The 25110-nt window shown below is 37.4% G+C and overlaps 1 protein-coding gene and 1 long non-coding RNA gene across 2 annotated transcripts in view; one reads left to right on the top strand and one right to left on the bottom strand.

The window, feature by feature from the left end:
* The window catches only part of LOC147873284 (uncharacterized), a 125526-nt gene that overhangs the window by 87371 nt on the left and 13045 nt on the right, over positions 1 to 25110 (top strand). The window lies entirely within an intron of this gene.
* LOC110827550 (uncharacterized) lies at positions 15874 to 17113 on the bottom strand. The gene has a single exon (XM_022059294.2). The coding sequence runs from the start codon at positions 17088 to 17090 to the stop codon at positions 16380 to 16382; it is 711 nt and encodes a 236-aa protein (XP_021914986.2). The 5' UTR covers positions 17091 to 17113; the 3' UTR covers positions 15874 to 16379.

Genomic DNA, 25110 nt, shown 5'->3' with positions numbered 1-25110 from the left:
AACGGCATAACTTCCACTTCTTTTCACGTGAAGCAAAGGCCGCACTCCGACTGCAAAGTTATCACACTTTCGCCTGGGAGAGAAAGCTTCTTATCGTATTCATTACCACTTACAGTTGCACCACTGAACTCATAACCATAGGTTTGCGCCCACATCTGTTTTCTGAAGCCGGAAAGAAGTATCTGCTTCCTGGGGCACTTCACTCCAATCATTTTTTCTTCATTACACTGCAATTCATCTTCGATGTCAACCGTGTCCTGTTAAGTGTCTTAATAGCATGCTGAGGTACTCGGTTTAAATCCCGGGCGCGAATGAGGGGTACTGTGCATAGCACAAAGCTTTCCTTAGATTAATTTTGACCTCATCTTCATGCAGTGCATTCTACTGTCTCTGTTTTCAGGTAAAACCTACTCATTTGGGACCATTTGTGGATTACATGTTCAATATGACCAATGTTATGTCGTATAACGTTCGAAACACGAACGGCTACGTTCGTGATCACTCGACGACATATATGTTTTTTAAACAATTTTTCTTTAAGTTAACCCCAAAGTAAGACATAGGGGTCTAAGTCTGGACTATTGGGCAGCCACAGAACCGTGCACAGAAATTAACTGACCATGGGACAGAGTCGTCTTGAGAAACTAATAGTCACTCAGCTATTTAAGGAATTTCTCACATTTTATGCAACAGTGTTAATAGAGTTCTCATGTCAACGACTAGACCTTCTTAGTGATTTATTCATTTCAAATTTCTCGACTAAAAATGTCTATGCATTTCTTATCTCTCTCGCACATTCTGCATATTCCGTCGATCTCAATCTCCGAAATTTGATGGCTCTAATAATCTGACGAAGCGCAGCTACAAATAACCAAGCTTTTGATTGTGAAATTTTCTCTTTTCTCTTTTTATTTCCCCCATTAAAAGTACAAATATTTTGTTCTGCATCCAGTTCTTTCTAGGGTGAGTACCAAGTTTTACACTAGTACAAAAGGATGTATTTTAGTTTTGTGTTATCAATATTTACGTTTTTATAAGAAAGAAAAAGTTTGTGACCTGAACGGTAGGAAACACTCCCCGAATTTAAACTGCTCGTAATTTCTTAGTTGATGTAATTTTGAGTTATTTCTATCTTTCTCAAATATTTGATCTTTGCTTTATTTCAGAAGATTTAGTGCCTCTATTATGATTCTTCCCTGCATTCAGACGAGGAGACGTAAATATTTACTTTGGTGCTTCTCGTTGTAAGCCAACTATAATAATGTAATAAAGCTTTTGTGCTTTTTTTTATTTTGATCGCTAAAATTCTGATTAAATTATTAGTTCCTGCTTAACTCACGGTACAGATTAGAAGTATTTGATAAAGGTATCTTTATAAGGTCTTACCATAACTTTCTGTTTACATGTTACTTCAATTTGCATGAGAGTTTTGTCGGTAAAGCGCATTCTATCTTACAAGTTTCAATGGGCCTGAAGTTGAACGTTATTGTCCCTAAACCTACACAGGTGGTAACAGTAATTCATATTTTCATAACGCTCGTAAAAATGTAACACACAGGCTCGTAACTTCTTTCTGAAGTATGGTTTGTCTGACGTTAAAAACATTTACTATTAAGGCAACAGCACTGCAAAGGACAATTGGATAACTCAGATCGTCTAGGTACGATAAATCCCTCGGAGAACACGTAGTTATATTTGCAAATACGCGTGTCTTTTGCAGTGGTTCTAAACTTGGAAGTAACTATTCCTTGAGGGATAATTTCATGTATTTCAGGGGGTAATTAGCTGGTCAGTTTACAGTTCTGATATATACAGTGAAATCAACAAGAAAATATTAATTTCAGCAATACTTATTTAATCCTTTTTTCCGATAATTTCCTATAAAAAGCACTGGCGAATCCAATGAAAGATCAGGTTAGATTTAATTTTCGTAGTAAAGCTTAAATAAATACAAATATATTGCAAGTAAAAAGCCCTGCAGGACATCACGATAAATTCTGAATATTGCACGTTTAATAGTAGAGAATTAGTGGATTTATCCTCTAGCCTCTGCGTCTAGACCGGCTCTAGGGTCAACCCAGCCTCCTGTCAAGTGAGTGCTGTGGTCCTTTCCTGGGGGTAAATCGCGGCCTGGGCTAGCGGACGGGCCTACTTTGTGTACCTGAGGTGGCACGGTCAGTGTATTTCTTTTGTTTGGGCGTTCAGTCCGATAAGCTCCTCGATGCAGTCAGCATTATACTATCGCACAAATGACTCGCTCCTAGCCTTCCCCTTGAAAATTCCACAGGCCAAAAACTACTGCGCCGACTATAGTACCGAAGGTCGTACTTTCTCTACGTGGAACTGGTTCACAAACAGCCAGATTGTCTGGGCCTTGAAACAATTTCTCTTCTGGTAAAATTTGCTTGAAAGAAGAAAGAACAAATAACGAGGGAAAGAGAAACAGAGAAGTGAAATGAAAAAGATGGGAATAACATGTACGAAATATCGGAACGTAATACTGAATCATAAGCCATAAATAGTTTACACATGGTGCCACAAGAGTTCAGCACACGTATCGCCGGCTCTAATTTCTCAGCTGATCTGTCTAGCGTGTGACGTCACGGAAACCGCCTCTGGTTAGACAAACACCAGGTCGTGTTTTCATTTGCACCAACCGGAAGCCGGTACAATGCTGTCGTGACTACTGCTTCCGGTAACAGCTACATCAACGCGATGAAGATGAACTTGACAATTATAACACAGGAAATTATATACATCAGAATGCGGATATGGGCCCTGTCTGAGTGAGGTTCAAGTATATCTCTGCAATTTTCATATGGTCACAGAAGAGGTCACAAAATTTTGTCATTCCACTATCCCCTTCCAAAATCAGAACAGTGAAATTGCATTAAAAGTTTTGTCTTCGGCGTCAGTAAATGACAGTCACAGTACCATGGTTAACATTTCAGTGTCATATTCGGGATGTCCGTAGTTCAGTTCTCGGCCTGTGTGCCGGGTATCCTGACTCAGGTTATTCTTGGTTTTTCCCGGTCACTGCAAATAAAGGCAACTGCTGGAATAAATAGTTATTTAAAATATGCTATTGTACAGTTGCGAACGCTCCGGTCTGGCTAGCAGTGCGTCGTCAGGCCACCAAATCGGACGGAATTTGTTGTAAATGTTTTGCTACACAACACAACAGCAGCAGCAGCATAATAATAATAATAATATAATTATAGAATAACAGGAAAGTATTCAATAGATTTTCTGCATACAAGGAAAACAGCCATACTAGAAACATCACACATTATAATGAAAGTATTACAATCAGAAACTTGAAGTCTGAGTGGTGGGATTTACTATTGGTTTAAGAGGAACAATACCAAGAAAGCCTGTGGAGAAAGAATAATAATTTGTTATTGTTGTTGATATTATTGTAATTATTCCGAAGCATTGCAGTGAAATTGCTATAGAATTTAATAACGTTGTATTTCCTCACTGCCTGACTTCTAGACCAGGATTTGTCATTTCCATATCTCATTCTTACCATCTCATCGTCTCAGATGTCGTATAGTTTCTGCGGGCTGAATAAGAGTCTTATATTTAATATGTGACCTTTTGGACTATGACGCCAAATTATAACCCAGAAGACCAAAATCCAAATCTCAACGGCATGAAGTCCTAGATTCTCAAGGGTCTTACGGTTCCAGGTTTTGTGTTGAAATATATAGTACGAATATAATTTTCAGGCCTATTAAATTTAAATTTAAGTTCAATGCTAACGTGATCAATTTTATTTATGGTGATCACTATAATTTTTGTATTCTTATTAACTTATGGGTCCTATCTTCAAGACGAAGACTGAAGGTTCGACGGAAAGACGTCGTAAATTCTAGAAATTTTTCTGCAGTTCCCGAGGTCTGTGGCACAAGTTACAATGGCCATGTGTGGATCGTAGGTCTTAAAGCAGCGATCGGATTTTGTTTTGACACTTTCATTCTTATCATAATCCTTTACCCTGACATTAATTTTTTTTTTTGGAATTTCGGATTTGATCTCTATCTACCCGACTTCAAATATTTTATGGTAGATATGCCCGTACTTCTAAATTCATATTAAATCGCCGTCTTATTACAGTTCTTATTAATCTTACTTTTCTTCACCGCCTTCTCTTCTACATGTTCTCCTCTTTTCGTCCTTCTTCTTCTTCTTCTTCAGCACCCTCATCTGCATATTTGCCATCCATACCATGGACATACATGCATACACACAAACGTATAAACGAGCATACATACACTTTTGCCTTAAACGAGGCGCCTGCTAGGTGCCAGGTTGCAGCGCAGAGCAACAGAATCAGAGGCAACAACAACACCTGTGACTCAGAAGTCACGCACCTGTGTCAACAGCTTGGTGCCTTCGTCTCTTTTGTCGACCTAATTCCACAATTAGGTGAAACTCATTACTGACACCGAGCGCTGTAAATTTATGAACGTGATCACCTTGGATTACTTATGCCAATTTTTCGACGCTACGTAGTCTAAGCTATTGAAAAAGTATCGTTAAATAAAGTGAACTCGTAAGTTCGACTTGGTTTGAAAAGTTCTTAACAAAATTTAGCTCCATATTCTTTAAGAAACAATGGCCTCATATCACATCGCAACATTGATCTTTGATTCCATTTCGAAGATTTCTGTCTTCTGGGTTGTAGCGCTCTGTAGTCGAGACGATGAGTTAGTTAATCATCGCCCTGATGATGGAAGGAGCAAGGAACTCTAAAGCATTGATAAACTTCTACCAGACTACGCGGTGCTACAACTCAGAGGACAGCCATCTTCTTATTTACCACCGGGAAAATCTCAAATCACACTTTGATTCCGTTATTACATTTGTTATTGACAAAGGAGTCTGTTGACGTATACGCCCGTGATATGGCGTGAAGAACAGATTTGTAATTTCAGTGTAGTTAATAACGTACACCTTTATGATCTTGCTTGTGATAGTGATTTTATTTAAAATAGGACAATTGGTGATTAATTATGTACACTTATACAATTTTGTTAAATTTATTTTTATTTACATGTTACACAATTACATAAATGACTTAAAGGAACTTGAAACACACTCTTAAAATTAGACTAAAGAAAAATGCATAGTTTGCTAGTAATACCACATACAGTAGAAGTTCAGATTTCATATTCTTCTGTAATTTTATATACGTGCATGTAATATGAAAACAATAAGAATGTCATATATGAACATGAAAACCAGATGGCTTATAAGGGAAATAATTTAATAATATAATTTTTTAAACTGTATCTGCAACCTATTTCTGTGTGGAGTAAAACAGCAAGACATAAAAAATATGATAAGCGAAAGGACTTCAGATCGTGTGAGATCTTACACGTCCACATTCCGTTTTTGATTAAACCAATTGTAAATATGTAACGTACTATTCACAGCCATTAAATTTGACACTGTATCACGTCGTCTTACTTGCCTATCAAAATCTTGTCTAAAATGTAATGCGTACAATAAACGTATTTGCCCTTGTTTCGGATTTTACGAGCAAAAACGTGGCGGTCTAATAACTTTACTCAATAAAATGGGCACATGGTATCAGTCAATATATGTTCCAGTACAGGACAGAACAAAATTTGGAATGTAAAGTTTTAGACCTTGTCCATCGTCTGATGTAAAACATACAACTTTTTTATGGATTTTTGTGAGACTGCTGATTGTCTCTTCCATTTTCGAGTGTAGACCAAATGTATTGGACAGATTCTCTTAGTCTGTTAATCTCTTCGTCAGTTACGTTATCCAAAATACGATCTTCCATTATTACAGGGATGAACTCCGAAAGTTTAAGATGTTCTTGTGTGTGGGATGAAGTATGGTTAGCTGAGTTTGTTGACGTTCCATTCTGTGGCATCGTAGATATAACATAAGTGCCGTCAGGCGCCTCGATATTATCCCCCAGTTGAGCTGAATCTTGTTTAGACAGTAGTAACTCATACAGTATTTGCATTGCCAGAAGTTCATCGGGAAGGACGGTCGAATTCATTATGTCACCCTTTATTTCTAAAATATCTTCAAATGTAAAATTTTGAACTTGTATCCTGTTTTCTGTGGTTTGCTTAGATATAGTACCTTCTTTATCCTTATCAATATGACCTTCATGGACCACCTTCGAATACAAATCGTCTTTGCCAGGTCCTGCTTCGATGTGTCTGTCAAAATTCCCAACTCCTTTGTCATCAAAACTGTCCTCAGAAATGTGTTCTTGGCTAGTGTCACCTGTGACTTCAATGGATGATGTGGCAACAAGTAGGGGCTGGTTTGACAAATCGTTTGAAGAATTTGTTTGTGAATTCTGAAACAGTAAACTGTAATTCTGTATTGCAGATGGTAATCGTAATGTATTTCTGGTATCGTTATACTGTGTCCCCGCTGTATTAACAGGCAAGAGCTCGGTGGTTGGTTTCGAAAGATCACCTCTAATTTCAAATCGCATTGCTGTAACGTTGTTATCCAAAATAATATCGGTTGTTCCTTGTGAGCCGCTAGTAGCTTCATCATCAGAATATTTTGGTCTATTAGTTGCTATTTTTAGTTTAATAATGGTGTCTTGAAATTTAGTTCCTTCTTCCCGGTCAATTAAAACACCACTTAATAATTTAAAAATATTTCTACGGTTTTCAAATTGAGGGTCTTCCAAGCTACCAATAAATTTGTCGGTGGATTCTTGATGCAGTAGAATCTTGTCAGTTACAAATTCGGTTTTTGTTGTACTTTCATCCAGGGTATCAGCGGTTGTTTTCATGAGATTCCTGGCCGTCACAAATTCCATATTTGCTCTACCGTCACCCAACAAACCAGTAGTTGCTTCCAATAGATTTTCAGGCGATGCATATTTAGTCGTTGTTCTGTTGTCATCCAATCCAATCGTGGTTTTCTTCAACAGACCATTTGTGGCCATAACCGCAGGTTCTGTTGTTCTGAATTCCAGTCCATTAGTGGCAGCTTGAAAAATATTTTTTGATGTTACAAATTCCGTATTTGTTGCGTCGATACCGCTTCCATCACTGGTTGTTTGCAACAGGTTTTGGTCAATTAAAAATTTTGTGGTAGTGGCGGTTTTATGCCAGTCGTCATAAATTGTTTTTAATATATTCTTGGCAGTTACAAATTCAGAGTTTGTCGTTTCTACATTCTGTTCATCGGTGATTACTCGCAATAGATTCCTGGAATGGTAAACTTCCCTATTTTGTTTCATATCATTCAGTTCGTCGATAGTTGTTACAAACTCAGCATTTCCAGTATCGTTATCTAATATAATAGTGGTTGGTTTCCATAGACTCTGGGCAGTTACACGTTCCATTGACGTTGTGATCTCACCGGGAAAATCAGTATTTGTTTGAAATATATTCCGGACAGTTGTTTGTTCCGTTTTTGTTGTGCTGTAATCCAATATAGGGTTCTTCGTTTGTAATAGGTTCCCAGCTTTATCCTGTTTTAAGTCGAGATAATTTCCCTTCGTGCGTTGTGTGGAAGCTATGGTCGAGTTCTGTTCAATGATTATTTCAGATGAATTACTATGTTTATCTTCCCCCTTGCCTAATGTAACTGCTGTATTTTTAGAATCTCCAATGTTGTTACAGCCTTTACATAAAGATTTATGATTGAAACCTTTGTTCGTTACATCAAGATTTTCTTTATTTTCTCGATAGTTATTGGATGCCTGTTGTTTGCCTTTGTTGAAGACCTCGGTTATATTTAATACTCCTTTTAAAATAGTAAATAATGGCGCATCATTTTCATCTAGTTCCTCTTGTTCGGATATTGGCATCGAAGTGTTTTCAATAACTTTCCCGAACATAGAACGATCGTCAGCACTTGAATCATTACTGTATTTGTCCTGTATATAAACATTAGCAAGGGGTTTATTATTTTGGTGAAATAATTTGGAGGTAATTTCAGGTAATGTAGACCTCTCCGTAATAAATTGTGTATATAATTCCTCATTTATATCCATATTCACCATGTCATTGTCACTGAGGGTTTTTGGCACATTATTTTCACTTCTAATTCCGGAAATGAAAGCTTCGTCTTCTGTTCTATCAAAAAACCTAACGTCTATTTCATAATCACCAAAAATAGTCTTATTTAAAAATATGGGCGTTAAGTTTTCGTTAAATATCCAATTATCACCGGCAATACTTATAACTGGTATTTCTAGCCCATCTATAACCATATTTTCGAAAACAATTTCTTGACTTGAGGCCGGTTTTTCATTAAATACGTTCTTCGTATCTACATCACTGTTTGTACTTTCTGGATAAATTTCACTTGTAATGTTGTGGGAAGCGTTTATAATTCCATCGGTACTCTCACTGTTGGAAACCTTTATGCTGGAACAGGTTGTAGTTTCATCAGGATTCATATTTTTGTCAGTTATTGCAGCTGTAACAATAATCTCATTGTTAGACGCAGTTGTAGTTTCAACAGGAATCTCACTGTCGTAAGCAATTATAGTTTCAACAGAAGTCCCATTGTGGTAATTAGTTGTGATTTCTGTTGGTATTTTATTGTGGTAAGAAGTTGTAGTTTCAACAGGAATCTCACTGTCGTAAGCAATTGTAGTTTCAACAGATGTCCCATTGTGGTAATTAGTTGTGATTTCTGTTGGTATTTTATTGTGGTAAGAAGTTGTAGTTTCAACAGGAATCTCACTGTCGTAAGCAATTGTTTCAACAGAAGTCCCATTGTGGTAATTAGTTGTGATTTCTGTTGGTATTTTATTGTGGTAAGAAGTTGTAGTTTCAACAGGAATCTCACTGTCGTAAGCAATTGTTTCAACAGAAGTCCCATTGTGGTAATTAGTTGTGATTTCTGTTGGTATTTTATTGTGGTAAGAAGTTGTAGTTTCAACAGGTATCTCACTGTCGTAAGCAATTGTTTCAACAGAAGTCCCATTGTGGTAATTAGTTGTGATTTCTGTTGGTATTTTATTGTGGTAAGAAGTTGTAGTTTCAACAGGAATCTCACTGTCGTAAGCAATTGTAGTTTCAACAGAAGTCCCATTGTGGTAATTAGTTGTGATTTCTGTTGGTATTTTATTGTGGTAAGAAGTTGTAGTTTCAACAGGAATCTCACTGTCGTAAGCAATTATAGTTTCAACAGAAGTCCCATTGTGGTAATTAGTTGTGATTTCTGTTGGTATTTTATTGTGGTAAGAAGTTGTAGTTTCAACAGGAATCTCACTGTCGTAAGCAATTGTTTCAACAGAAGTCCCATTGTGGTAATTAGTTGTGATTTCTGTTGGTATTTTATTGTGGTAAGAAGTTGTAGTTTCAACAGGAATCTCACTGTCGTAAGCAATTGTTTCAACAGAAGTCCCATTGTGGTAATTAGTTGTGATTTCTGTTGGTATTTTATTGTGGTAAGAAGTTGTAGTTTCAACAGGAATCTCACTGTCGTAAGCAATTGTAGTTTCAACAGATGTCCCATTGTGGTAATTAGTTGTGATTTCTGTTGGTATTTTATTGTGGTAAGAAGTTGTAGTTTCAACAGGAATCTCACTGTCGTAAGCAATTGTAGTTTCAACAGATGTCCCATTGTGGTAATTAGTTGTGATTTCTGTTGGTATTTTATTGTGGTAAGAAGTTGTAGTTTCAACAGGAATCTCACTGTCGTAAGCAATTGTTTCAACAGAAGTCCCATTGTGGTAATTAGTTGTGATTTCTGTTGGTATTTTATTGTGGTAAGAAGTTGTAGTTTCAACAGGAATCTCACTGTCGTAAGCAATTGTAGTTTCAACAGATGTCCCATTGTGGTAATTAGTTGTGATTTCTGTTGGTATTTTATTGTGGTAAGAAGTTGTAGTTTCAACAGGAATCTCACTGTCGTAAGCAATTGTAGTTTCAACAGATGTCCCATTGTGGTAATTAGTTGTGATTTCTGTTGGTATTTTATTGTGGTAAGAAGTTGTAGTTTCAACAGGAATCTCACTGTCGTAAGCAATTGTAGTTTCAACAGATGTCCCATTGTGGTAATTAGTTGTGATTTCTGTTGGTATTTTATTGTGGTAAGAAGTTGTAGTTTCAACAGGAATCTCACTGTCGTAAGCAATTGTAGTTTCAACAGAAGTCCCATTGAGGTAATTAGTTGTGATTTCTGTTGGTATTTTATTGTGGTAAGAAGTTGTAGTTTCAACAGGAATCTCACTGTGGTAAGCAGCTGTAATTTTAACAGGAGTTTCATTGTGGTAATTAGTTGTATTTTCTGTTTGAATCTCGTTGTGATAAGAAGTAATTTTATCGGGAATCTTGCTGTGGTAAGAAGTTGTAGTTTCAGTAGGAATTTCACTAGAGTAAACAGATGTTGTTTTAACAGGAATTCCACTGTTATAAGAAGTTGTTGTTCTTTCGGGAATCATATTGTGATAGACGGCTGTAGTTTTATCCAGAATATTGTTGTAGTTAACAGTTATAGTTTGAACAGGAATCTCAGTGTAGTATTGTGTTGTAATTCTGACAGGAACTTTGTTGTTGTAAGCAACTGTAGTCCTATCAGGGATCTCATTGGGATAGGTAGTTCTAGTATGAGTAGGAATGTCATGATGGTAATCAGTTGTAATTTTTGTTGGAATGTCACTTGTTTGTAATTTAGACTCCTGTAATTTTGTATCACTTATAGCTGTTCCGTGTTTCGTCTCGTTCCTTACATTTCCTTTGTTGTTTGTTGTAGAAATTTTTAATACAACAGGTGAATTAAGATGATTTTCATTACCGTTTGAAATTGCTGTATTTGCAACATTGAGTGTTGGTACTTGGATGTTAAATGTCTGTAAACGTTTTTGAATGCATAAAATGTTGTCAACTGATTCCAATAAAGCCTTGGTGATAAACTTGTCCGTATCTGCAGGCAAATAAGCTGCTTGTGGTCTCGTGGTCTGCGGCTTTACAGGAATGACTAGTATGGTACTGCGTTTTAAAATATTTGCAACCATTAATGCCTGATTAATTGTAGGAGATATCACAGAATTTATCATACAATGACGGACAGCTTCAATAGAAAACAATTCTTTGTCTCCAGTCCTGAATCCCATACGTTTTAAATATGAACTGAAGCTTGTCTCTGTAAGCATTTGGTCCATCAAAGATTTTCGAAGGTGTTCTGGCAATGGCAAATGGAATATTTTACATGGAGAAGCAAATTTTTGGTAAATGTTGTCTCGAACGTTGGTCCAGTAATTACATCTGTTGTTGTGTATTGAATAGAGGGTATCTAAGAAGCGTCGTTGAAATATCATATCAGCTGCAGTAATTGTTCTGTGCAACACTGGGGCATTGCTGTGAGTTAACTCAAGAGCGTGATTGAGATTTGAATTAATTTGATGTAGATTGTTCGTTATTTTGTAATGTAACTTTTTTATATTATCATGAAGTCTAGGAAACGACTGTAGAAACTCAGATATCTTCTCGTGACAAGAACGAAATAACCTGTCTGGTGCATAGAGATGAAATGGCGGATTTTCCAAGATGATTGGTTGAGGTGTAGAACTTCCTGGCGACTCCAATTGTGCAGATATTCTATAATCTATTGAAAAAAGAATGTTGAAACACATATACCTTAATAAGTAATGAAAATACACTGCCTTCTTTTAACGAATATTTAATTTTCAAGTGAACTTAAACGGTTTTATTCACAGAGGGCACTAGCGATTTCAGAGTTGTCTGGCGGGAGCAGACTAGGCTATGAGGTCATCGTGGAAGAGTTCTCAGGGCTTTACGGGATTCATTTACAATTTCGGTCATGAGACAAGTTATCCTGAGAGATTTCGCTGTTCTGATACGTTTGGGATTATACCATAACAAATGAATCATCCCATTTTCCGACCAAGCCTAATGTTGACCATTTGGTTTATTTGTGTGGGGGCAGAAGCATTAAGCAATTTCATGCTTGTTTTATTTTGGAGAAACCTCTTCTAGCACAAATCCTGGGCGGCGGCAGCTATTCATGGTTTTAAAATGTTCATGATGGCGCCTAGAATTTTCTAAAAATTACTAGACATTTACAGTCTAGAACGACAAGAAAATATGAAGTAGTATTGAAGACACATTTTTATTGTGAGGCCTAACAAAGTAGCATATAACAATTAAAATAATTACTTATCTTCGAATACTTGAAGAATATGACATGATTTAAATGAGTGTAAATAGTGATTTGTATAGATGGTCTCCAACCAATCAACACGTATATTTCAGCATGTATCAATGTATCAAAGGCTAATTTGATCAGTTTTTTACACAAAGTCTAGGCCCTCTGAATCCATGCTGTTCTGTCAACAATAAAATTCTGATAAACAATTTAATCAGAATGAATTTTTTTAAACGTGTTTGCGTAAAATATTTGAGACGTATATACAGTATACTGTAATCCGCTCGTTGGGTTTGTTAATAATAAAATTAGCCATATGAAGTTGAAACTAGTCTAAGTAATAAAAATTCAGTCCGTACTGCGAGGAAAACACAGCACTTCACTATTGTAGAGACCAGTTTTGATGCTGTTTAAGGAAATAATCCTTGTTTACAGTGATAATCCTACAGAACCTCCCAAAAACAGCTAGTACATGCAGTTATCGAAAAGGTTAATGAGAAGATAAGGAGATAACAGTTAACGATTAAATCCTAAGTTGATGGCATACGTTGCCCGCAGTCTAACAGCGCTTCTTAAGAATGATTACCAACCAACCAACCAAGACTTCTTTATTTTATATTTATATTCTCATGATTTTGTATTTTTGCATACTATTATGTAACGTTTAAAAATTCATCCATGCAGCTCTGTGTATGTGGCATCTTCGGCATTGACGAATAAATGTACACCAAGGATGTTTCTATTTTTTACATATACGTGCATAAATACATGCATATATTCTGGCTTCCAGTTTTCGGAGGTGTTTACTAAATTCATAGCAGATTTGTGCAGGCCTGTGATAGTGTGTAAATTCTATTATTGAAAACCAGAGCAGTTAAGTTTAATTGGAAAGAAATTGTAAGACACATTTCCTTCTTTGATATTATCAAATATTAGAACAGCCGTTGCTTCTAAACGAGATATTTTGTGTGTTGCATTGAATCGGTTAAACTTCAGTAAAACTTTCTAAAAAAAAATCTGTAGAGCAAACTTACCGTGATGGTGATGATGAACGTGTGACCGTTGTCCAAGAACTTGTACGTGCGAGACCACGTGCAGCAGAATCAGGAACCTGAGGATTCTTTGTAACATTTCTGGTTAAGATTTTTTCAAGAATAAAGAATGAAATTCCGGAACATAACTTGTTTAAATGTTTCAAGACTGCCCTTGAATTCTTGCGAAGCACACGAACTGTTCGTCTCAAGGTCTCACCACAAAGTGAAATTACTTAAATTAAAGTGAATCACCTTTTGCAAAGGGGTGAGAGGGAGGTTGTACTTTGTCCTTCCCAAATGACACTACATTCCTGTTCAAAGAGGGGTGTCCAGCTCAAACAGTTAGGTTTACAGAGTTAATAACTAATATTGAAAATGTTTAGTTTGGCGTGAAAGACTTTGACCGTCGTCGATGTTTGTCTTTTGGGTTATAACACCGTGTGAATTTGTAGGCAGATACCAACTTTAACCTTGGAGATGAAGACTGTGTATTTCTACGAAACGTTGGGATTTGCTTACAAATTTACTTTTTAATGAACATCTGAGTTCTGTACAAGGCTGGGAATATATCGTGTATGTAGTCTATTAATACCTCTTCTCCTTTGTGGCTGGCAGATTAAAAAATATTCTGGTAATCTTTCATCTGACTCTGTATCTCCGTCCATTTCTGTCCGTAAAAGCTTTATTTATCGCTTGAATGAAATAATGAATTTTTGTCTAATATGTTCGTTCTTTATCTTATATGAAAAAGTGCATCCTTTCAAAATAATTAAAATATAATTTAAGTATCCATTGTCCTGCTATTGTCAGTCTCTCTTTCCATGTACAAAAATATATATTATAGCAGAAATATTTGCTATATTACTGGCTTTATTGTCATTTGTAGATACCTGTACTATATAATTAACAGCAAATGACTGGTATTCCCATATATGCTTCGACTTGCCTGAGTAAAATATCAAGATGTAGCATGTTTATATACAACAAGGATTGCCAACTATATGGCCACGGTGCCCTTGCTAGGTTTTCGGAGTGCCCGAGAGGATTTTATAATATAAAAAGAATTTCAAATATTTAATTTGTTAATTGTCTGATATTTTCTCACACTCTCGCGATATTTCTTGTTGAACCAGCTGGAAGGGTACAGCAGATACGTTTCACAGCTATTATATAATTATTTGTCATCTTTTTCTGCAGATATATTAGGTATCACTATAAACCATAAATCCTTCTAGTTGCTTGTTAACGGATAACATTTGGAGACCCCTTGTTACAGGGCATACCTTTCGATAAGTCTCTACATGTTTAGTCACACAGATTCAGCGGTCATTGTCTTTTATATTAAAATAAATACTCCATCACTGAAAGGTTTGGAAAATCCCGTCCAAAGTACAGATTTTCCTACCTGCAGTCAGACTTGAGAACAGGTAAACTCTTTTCTTGACGTCGTGTCCTTGTTCCCCACAGCGCAGACAGACTCTTCAGTTAGATCGTGTTAATTGCAGTCTTATATTAGTATTCGGGAAGTTATTGTAACCTGTCTTTCACTCTAAACGTAGGTCAGAACTACAACCCAGAAGGGCACAATGCTAATTCACACAGTACTGACAACTTCGGATCCCATAAATGATAAATTTGTTAACTAATTAATTATGTAAAGTTTTTACGGCGGTTGGTATGAAGATGGCTGTCTTCTGGGTTATAGTTTTGTGTACTCTGTTACAAGTTCACCTATGTTTCAGAGATACTTACTTCCTCCATCATCAGGGCGATGAGACACCATGAAGAAAGAGACAGCTATCAGACTACACGGCGTAATATTTCAGAAGAAAGTCGTCTTCATTTTTGCTTGTTGATATTTGAGATTTTCACGGCGACGAGTATGAAAACGGATGTCTTCTGGAATATTGCATTCTGTACTTTGACAGACGTTGACCGACGCATCAGAGAAACTTATTACCGCCATCATCAGGGTGCTGGTTATTATCTCCTTAATTACGTTGCAAGCACGTGTCAAAATATTTACTGTCATTGCTACTCACGAGATATCTCGTTTAAAAATTTCATGTACGTAAGAGTAGACGCTCAAACGCAACGTAAAAAACAAATCAAACGAGCCAAATATTTACTTATTGTTATGGAATATGTTGCAATGAGAATAGAGTAGAGATTGTTCAGCAACGGGCTGGACGATCGGGATTCGATCCCCGGCCTAGCAGAATTTTTTCTTCGACACAAAGTCTACCCACTCTCATACATACCCAGATTTTTTGCAACAGGTAATGCGTCCAGGGTTTGAAACTAACCACTCACGTCCATCTGACATTGAAGTTTAAAGTATACTTGGAGCTATGTTTCTTTTTCTCCAGATGTGTACATGGCGTGGTCCTTAGCTAAGATATAGGAAGAGAACTACCTCTTCTACATTCACTATGAGAAGAAGGAATTAATGGAAGGCTTAAAAACAATAACACAAAAAAATACTGGGCATATTTTTACGATAGAATGTAAGATGATTTTCGTAGCGGTACGATGGTCTATAAGCCTACAACCAAGACACAACCAACTTTAATAGCAATGACATAGACTACACACAGACATACAAATATTTTTGGACAAGATTATAACACTTCTAATATAATCTGAATCTTACATTTATAAATGTCTTTAATTTTATGAAATCGAAAACCTACGCGTTCTACTTGTTCATGAAGAGACCATAAGGGTACAACTTTTTAGAAAATTAAAATTAAATAATTAAATAAGCTGACTATGTAGAAACTTAATTGTGTTTCCATATATTCTTAGTAAATGCGTCACTAGTGATATTTATGGACAGAGTATATTTCGACATCGAAACATTTAACTGTATTTTATTTGTGTGTTGGCAGTAACAATTGATTTGATTGTTTTATAGTTATCAACGTATGTACACAAGGATATTTAAATAGTCTGCATTCTTTTCGGTCATAGATTTCTAGTACAACTGTCACAAAAATAATGCAGTATTTATTACATTTTGACCACGATGCAAATAATGGTAGGATTACCAAAGACTCCTTATGGATGACACGTAAAGGCTTGTTATACCATTTAAACGTAGATCTATATGCTATAAACTTTTACATCTGAACATTCTGCCCTGTTCACGTAACAGAAAATTTAATGAGATGCTTGTACAACACAACCGACGGGACGCGTAGTTCATATTTCATAAGATCTTTGAACGTTAAAGTAAATTTTATCGTTAAACTGATCAACCATGAGATTATGTGCTTGTAAAAACTGTTTCAATTGTTCGTTCTGATTTATTGTTATTCTCTGCTGTTCTTTAATGAGATTGTTGTATTGGCTCAAGAGCTTTCGATTCCTCTTTTCCAGTTCCAAGTATTCATCTAATAATTGTCTTTGGTTAGTTTCATCTGTTTGTGAAGTCTCGGGCGTGATTCTTGGGTTTTCATTCCTTACACTCGCTGAAATTGATGGGATAGGCCCAAACCTTGTGATCGGGATTATTACAGGCGACGTTTCGCTGTTCGCTGTGGTAGTAACAGGAGGTATAATTGGTAGTATCGGAAAAGGTGGTAGCACTGGTGGAACTAGCGGTGGTATTGCACCTGGTATGAATCCCCTATTACCATATGCTATAGACAATGCTGAATTGATAGTTTTGCCGAATAGATTAAAGGAGTTGGAAGTTGAAAGACTACCAGTCGCTGCTGAGTTTGCAAGTAAACTTGACCATAAAAATAAGTTTTGTAGTTTTTTAGCACCAGATTTGAATAAGAATCTGCCTTCTCTTGACGTGGTAGACAAATCTCTTGAATATCGTCGAATATGACGGCTCTCGTACATGGGAATGTTGTCGTTATGTGAATTCTGGTATAAGATGGGAGACTTCAGTACCAACAACATGATTGGTTCTAATATCTCGAATGTTCCTGACGAACCTAAAAGAACACACAACACAATGAGTTTTGTTGTTGTTGTTGCTGTGGGGTGACCAAGGGTGTGGTGCAGGGGCTCGGAGGGCCACGCGAGTCCTTTGTTAATTTTTGACTAATTATCCGTGCTCTTTGTTTTCGACACAAAAAATATAAAATAATACAGAGGATAAACCAATATGAAAACATCGATAAACCGAAATATTGTATGCTGTTCTACGTTCTACAGAAAATGTGTTTAACAATATGTATATATTTTTCAAAGCTTGTAATCACACATAATGTCATAACTATACATTAATTGGATCTAATTTTTGCTTTAAACCTGATAGATCCCACGATTGCTATGTTGGTATTGTTAAAAAATAAATTTAAAAATACAGAGTTAAAGTACGATATAGTGACGTGATAATGATATCAAGTTTTATAGAAGTCATTGATTCATTAAGAAAGGGTCAGATACCACAAATTTTCCGAGTGGAGAAAAGAAAGTGGTCTAAAAATATTTACAGTCATATGCACTTTATAATACAGTTTCTATAATCCTTCAATTTAAAGAAAGTAAAGTAAGATCATGTGTGGGCAATATTTTAAAATGGGTCAGGACTTATACGTGGTTTCCAATTAATACAGTCTGTTCCCCACCTATTCCATTGTGCCAATAAAATTCGGTACTGCTGCCGACAGTAACAAGTATGTATAATACAATGCGTTCGCTGACATAGTTACACGCAACTGTCTCTTCCCGGCTCCCGACAGGAACTGCATGAGTCGCCGTCCAGCGCTAAAATCAACTGCTGCTAAAATTATTCACACAATAGTACAGCTGTTTCTAACACAGTGTTTAGAACTCGTTATTGTTTTGTGTGTTTGGGTATGGTTCAATATAATATTGAACGTAGTGTTTTTTTCGTACATCGTATCATATTAAAAGTCTATAAATATCATAGTTACCACATTTCTGCATCTGTGACAGAACGATTTTAAGGTTGAGAATGTTAAAATTCATGCAAATACATTCACCTTCACAATTCGATTATTTCCGCGTGGCCATTGTCCTAAATGCGCGGGAAGGGAAGGTGAGAGTCAGACGCGTTTTTGGTTGCAGGACAGATCGTGACAGAGTATAGCTGCAAGAAGGTAAAGTTGTCCCTGTGCTTGTGTACTGCGTCATGAAAGTGAATAAGGGTCTCACGCTTTGTTCGTTTTACCTCTATCTTTTATGTAGGAAGATAAGTAGAACTGAGAACCTTTCTGGCAGTGGTGGCGAAGAGAAAAATCTCTACCCTGTTTGTCCAGTCTTTTATTATAATAGCTAAGTTATCCCCGGTTCAAGTGTGTGTATTCTAACCTGAAAAATTGACCATTATTCACCATTATATTTATTTATGCAGAATAAAGCATACATTTTATATTTGCTGCACTGTTGACTGGCCACTTAGTAGTCTATTATCCAGTGGGTATCAGAGCTTGTTTATCCAAAGATAAAGCGACCGGAGCGTGAAGCTGCTCACTTACCTTATTTAATTATCGTTGTGAAGAATACGTGAATCTATTTCTGCGCAGGCGAAATCTATCGGCTATTATAAAACATGTGGAATGTATATCAGTAGCCCTGACAAGATATCAACTTGTGTAAAGATAAAATACAACACATTGCACTCACCACAGTTTCTTTCACCGCATCTCAGAGGACTCTGGTGACTGGGAAGTGACGTCATGAAGACGACGGACAGAATTCTGTAGACCAACATGTCAGAGAGTGATGCGCTCCCAAAGACTTCTGTACTGTATTAGAATAGTGAAAGTACTTTAATGAAATCTACCTCCGTTGCTATCCGCCACATGCGGGCAATTTCACTTTTCTTCTCGTAGTTGTTTCCTCAGTTAGGAGAATTTTGTGACCGGACAGATGTTTTTATGTCGCTGAAGATGTATTTTCTCCATGATTAATACAGTAAAACCCCTCAAGTTGGACACCCCTATATCCTGAACACCCCTTTATATTGGACACTTTTAATTGAAACCGGCGAATATCCTATAATTTTACATGTCCACAATACCCTATATCTTGGACACCCCTTTTGTTGTAAGTTGGACAGGTTCATGCACTTAGCTTCGATGCTTTTCAGGAAAACTTTTTCACTTACATATATTTTGTTATTTTGAATTTCTGACTGATGAATGCCGCCTCTCTAGACATTGAACCCATCACTGGAATGCATTGCAAGTGTTTAACTATTCTTTTGCTGAACCCTTAACTGGACTACAGTATTTCAGAAGACACAGTTTTAACTCTATCAGTACTGTGCTTGCATTTGAGGTCAGACTGTGTTAACAGAAATGGAATATTTCTTTTTGTAATGGGGAAGTGGTGGAATTAACTTTAGAAAATGTTATTGAGACTGGAGTGTAATGTGCAATGCATGGGAGTGGGCTTCAAAAGATTATTATTAATACTATTGCCATTAATTCTTAATTCAAGTAAGCCTAAAGTAGTTAGAGTATGTAAGTAAATAGATTATATTGTCATCAGACCACAATCTGATTTTTCTCTTTCCCTCTATCTTGGACACCTCTGTAAGTTGGACACATTTTCGTGGAACCCCAAGTGTCCAACTTAGAGAGGTTTTACTGTATCAGATGGTTTAGACAAGAACTTCGCACTTAATTATGAAAGCTACACCTGCGTTTCAGTAATATCTCTCTGTTGACATGGTGAAAATATTATGGTTCCGAAGGATATACGAGGGTCTCTCATTAAGTAATGCCCCACATTTTTTTCCTCAGAACATATTTATTCAAGATGGCTCAAATTTAGTGACAATATAAATCAATGTTTCCTTTACACATACTATTTTTCTACATAGTCCCCATCAACTTGTACGGTTTTACGCCAGCGTGGAACAAGTGCATGCATGCCTTGCCGGTACCAGCTCTTGTCCTGTGCACGTAGCCATGTCCTCACTGCTTGAATCACGCTCTCGTCATCTTCAAATCTTGTTCCGCGGATAGCATCTTTAAGTGGCCCAAAGAGATGGAAGTCGGAGGGTGCCAGATCTGGACTGTAGGGTGGATGGGGTAGCACCGTCCAACCCAATTTGGTGATTTCTTCCCGGGTTCTCAGACTTGTGTGAGGGCGTGCATTGTCGTGCAGGAGCAAAATTTCTGCTGGATGCTTGTGAGGCCGAACTCGTCGAAAACGCTTCTTGAGGGTTTTCAGGGTCCTGATGTACGCGTCTGAATTGATGGTCGCACCTCTTGGCATCACATCCACAAGAATGACCCCATCACTGTCCCAAAAGACAGTCATCATGACTTTTCCGGCGGAGGGAGTTGTCTTGAATTTCTTCTTTCTCGGTGATTGAGGATGATGCCACTCCATTGACTGCCTTTTTGTCTCTGGCTCAAAGTGGTGTATCCAGGTTTCGTCACCTGTAATGATCCGGGACAGAAAGACCTCTCCCTCAGCATCAAAACGCTCCAACAATTCAGAAGAAATCGTTTTCCTTTGAATCCTGTGGTCTGCTGTGAGACTTCGTGGAACCCATCTTGCGCACACCTTCGAATATGCGAGAGCCTGGATAATTGCAATCACACTTCCATTGCTGACTGAAAGCTGTTGGGCCAATTGTCGAGTTGTGATGCGCCGATCCTCACGAATAATGGCATCCGCGCGGTTCAACATGTCTGGAGTGGTGGCTGTGGCAGGACGCCCAGAGCGCGGCAGATCACGGAGCTCGGTTTCTTCACTTCCTGAAGCTTTAACTCTCTTAGCCCAGCGACCAACGGTGCTCCTATCGACTGCACAGCTTCCATACACAGCACACAAACGTTTATGAATGTTCACCACCGTTTCTTTTTCAGCAACAAGGAATTCAATTACAGCTCGTTGCTTGTAACGAGAGTCGTTCACAGACGCCATTTTAACAGTTCACTACAGCTCCGCTATCGGTTGGAATCATTTGAAACTCCGTACACGAACGCGGGAAACATCAAATCTCAAGCATGTAAAAGTACACTTTTCTATCTTCATTATTGGCTGAGAAAAAAAATGTGGGGCATTACTTAATGAGCGACCCTCGTATGTTCAAATGGATGAAATAACGGCATTTAAGCATCCCTGTAATTGGAACAAACCTGAAAATAACGCTCTATAACCTATGTAGGGTTTTAGGTTAAGGATCGCCAACCTTATGTCTGAGGGAACCAAGGTATTGGGATATTATGGAAATAGGATGGCAGGGCATGGACTGGATTCGGCTTCAAAGAGTTGAAGTTGGCGACAATCAAGTTTTCGACCCTTCAAGTGACTAAGGTGGCATTTTAGCATAAGCGAAGAAACATATGATATAATCTGCTGGACGGACAAAGACCTTGTATGTAATGTAGATATGTAAAGTAAATACTTTTCTGTGTACAGTTGTGTACAAATTTGCAAATACTACGAATAAGTAACAAAGACTAATATTTGTGAGACTTGATTGTATAGTGGCCACACACGCTCCGGCTTACGCGGAAGGCCAGCCTTCCAAGTTAAAGCCGGAAGGTAAGCCTCTAACCTCTGAGAGTCTACACACGTACAGACTTTGTGGCAGGTTTGTACTCAGTCATTTTATTCTTCAGTCGATGCTACAACATGTTCAGTGAAGACGATGCGATTGTAATCGGTCTTGCTGTTACTTCAATGTTGAAAAAGAAAAAAAAGGTAAATCTTTCTAAGTGGGTCAGAAGTTGGTTAGATGGATCAAAACATTCTCATATAAATTTGTTGAATGAAATTCGATTAGAGCCGACGGACTGGCGTAACTACCTGCAAATGGATGAGGACACATATTTGGAACTGTTAAACTTAGTTAAACTACGAGGATTTGAAGTTCTCGGTGGCTGGTTGAGATGACTAAATGCTACAAGCCTTGCCTTTACCTTCATCTCTGCCCACACACGTTACGACTTGTAAACATTAAGTAAACCTCGAGGTAAGAAATCAAGCGACTGCAGATTTATCGGAGGCTCGGTTTCTGGCCAAATTCACCACACACGCTCCGGTTTGCTGGAAGGTTTGTCTTCAGAGACGTAAGACTTCCGGTAAACCGGAGCGTGTGTGGCCACCCTTTGACTTTAAAATGGTGTCACGAGCCCCAAGAAGGGAGCTGACACAAAGACGGACTGACATAACGTGACTTGGACATGGAATTGGAAATCGAAAATCTGTCCAGACAGTATTCATTCATCGATCTTTGCTGACTTATTTGGTTCATACAGTGTCGACATCTTTTAATTAATTTATTTATATGATTAACTGCGAAGATCACTGTCATCTGAGGTTTTGTACCATATAGTCTGTGAGAAGTTTATCCACGTTTTATAGGTGCTTGCTGTCTTCATCTTCAGGGCGATGAGTCATCGCCCAGAAAATACCATATTTATACTCGATGCCGTAAGAACCTTAAATCTCACGTAATTAATTACGTTTGTTTGTTAGAAAATTCCAGTTACAAGACGTTTCCAACAGCCTAGTTGAAAGTTGTCATGAAAGAAGTAAATATGAATTGTAATTCGGTCTGTTGAATAGAAGCTGCATGTATTATTCGCAACAACTGTCATTTGAACTCCAGGATCCTCTCTACTGAACCATATTAATAAGTATACTCTTGTTTGAACAAAATCTACAGGTGTAAACCCATCTTTCTGTTGTCACGGTTACAACTGGGCAAATTCAAAACATGCAACTAATTGTATACGGTTCTGTTATGTGGTCCACAACACAGATGTTTCTTTTTCAGCGTGACTAATAGCACACAACTTCTCTTTAATTTACTTTTACATGAGGAAGTCTATTTACATAAACAGGCATGGTATATATCTAGTTACGTCAAGGATGTCTTTATATGTGTCTGTAATAATTAGCTGCGTCTTTCACAGGAAATTCATTTTGATGAAGTGCTATAAAGCGTCACAGAAGTTTTTGCTGACTCCTCCAATCGGAGTTACTCAATTTGCGGGCAGTTAGTGACGTAGCATGGTTTTATTCTCAGGCTTTTGCACGCCGTCCTAGAATAGTGATGAAGCGAAGACGAACTATATCATTACATAGGATGACTGTTTACTACGTTGTAGCTACGTGTAGTTTGACAGCCTAGAACCCAGAAGACAGATATCTTCGTACTTACCGCCTGCAGAACCTCATATTCTACTATAGGCATACCTCGGATATATTGCGGGTTCGGTTCCAGACCACCGCAATAAAGCGAGTCACACGAATATTTTGGTTTCCCAGTGCATATAAAAGTTATGTTTAGACTATACTGTAGTCTGTTAAGTGTGCAATAGCATTACGTCTAAGAGAACATTGCGAGAATTACCAAAATGTGTCACAGAGACACGAAGTCAGCACATGCTGTTGGAAAAATGGCGACGATAGACTTGCCCGACGCAGGGTTGCCACAAACCTTGAATTTGTAAAAAAACGCAATATCTGTGAAGCACAATCAAGCGAAGCGCAATAAAACGAGGTATGCCTGTATAACCTTTTTTGCTGAATGACTATCGATGGAATTTCTTAGTACAACTGTCTAATGAACTAAATAATTAATTAACCAAGATTAACAAATTTGCTTACTAAACGATTAACAACTCAACTATTCTGTTAACCGCCTCACAAAGTTTTAACTTACTAAACTAGTGAGACACTAAAACTGGATGACGTAATATTTAACTAATTATTAAACCATATGACTGACTGAACAATTTACATTTTGGCTATTGAGTAGCTTAGTAAGTAATTTACAAATAAACAACTGATAAACATGTTGAATAACGAATTGACTAACCATTTAGGTAACAACTGACAAATTCACTGCGTAATTAAGTAAGTAGACCTATTTGCACCGGGGGTTTCGTTGGATAGTTACTAGTTGTTATGATGGGTAGGGAAGTTATCGGCGAACTGATAATAAAAACAGCATCAGTTTACCTAACAGCTTGGCCTATTGGATGCGGGAGTTATGTAACTTTTAGCGCCTTGGTGGGGAGGGACCCGCACAGTCTGCGTTCCTTAATACGTAAAATGTCGCATTGAATGCATTCCATGTCATTGGCTTTCTACTCCAACGGAAAGTGAAAATGCCTTGGTCTGTTTGTAAGTTCCTGTTGTCCATTGAAACGGCGATCTAAAATATAAATAAATATCTCACGGCACACCAAATGACAAAAATGACGTGAAGTTTAATGTGTGTTTATTATGTGTGCATATGCGCGTGTACGTGTGTATGAATTCTTGTTTGTAAGTGTGTATATTAGAATGTGCACTTTTCTATGTTCACAGTAATCTTAAGCTTTTTTTATGTTTCTCACTCAAATATAGTTTGTGTAAAATATTTCAGTTTATAGAAAACCTGAACACGTTAACAACAAGTGGCAAATTCTGAACTTGACCGACAGAAAATATATTAACATTCAGACTGGCTGTATTAAAAATTCACTGAAAAACCGCTTGGGAAGTTTGGACGAAAATGGATCTTAAAGAAATAGGATGCGAGGGTGTGACCGAATTGACCGGCTTCAGGACAAGGTCCAGTGGAAGGCTGTTGTGAATCCGCGGTTACCATAAAAATATTCAACAACTCAATGACTTCCTGTTTAGCTGATTTGTTAGTCTAAAGACTCTAAACTGTAAACTTATGTCATGGCCTATTTCCCTGTACTGAAGAATACGCTACTTCATATCTTCTGTGAAAAAGGAATCAACCTGTGAGACCTCTTCGTGTTTAAACCCAGGAGATCAACATCGACATATTCACCACCGTGATTATCTCAAATCTTATACCTGACACTGACAAAAAAAACCGTGGCCAAATTCGCTCGAGTAAAATTAACACACATAATCCGTAACATTCCTGACATCTACTGGATTATCTTACAACGAAATACGCCGGTATCGTGGCACCCTATTGGTAGCATTTGTGGAATGTCTGATGGTAGTAAACTTG

This window comes from Zootermopsis nevadensis, unplaced genomic scaffold (genome assembly GCF_977971745.1).
Source record: "Zootermopsis nevadensis isolate Lab colony 2312 unplaced genomic scaffold, Znev_1.0 Znev_ptg000020l, whole genome shotgun sequence".
NCBI lineage: Eukaryota > Metazoa > Arthropoda > Insecta > Blattodea > Termopsidae > Zootermopsis > Zootermopsis nevadensis.
Note: the sequence above shows the minus strand (reverse complement) of the source record. Positions and strands in the feature narration are given on the sequence as shown.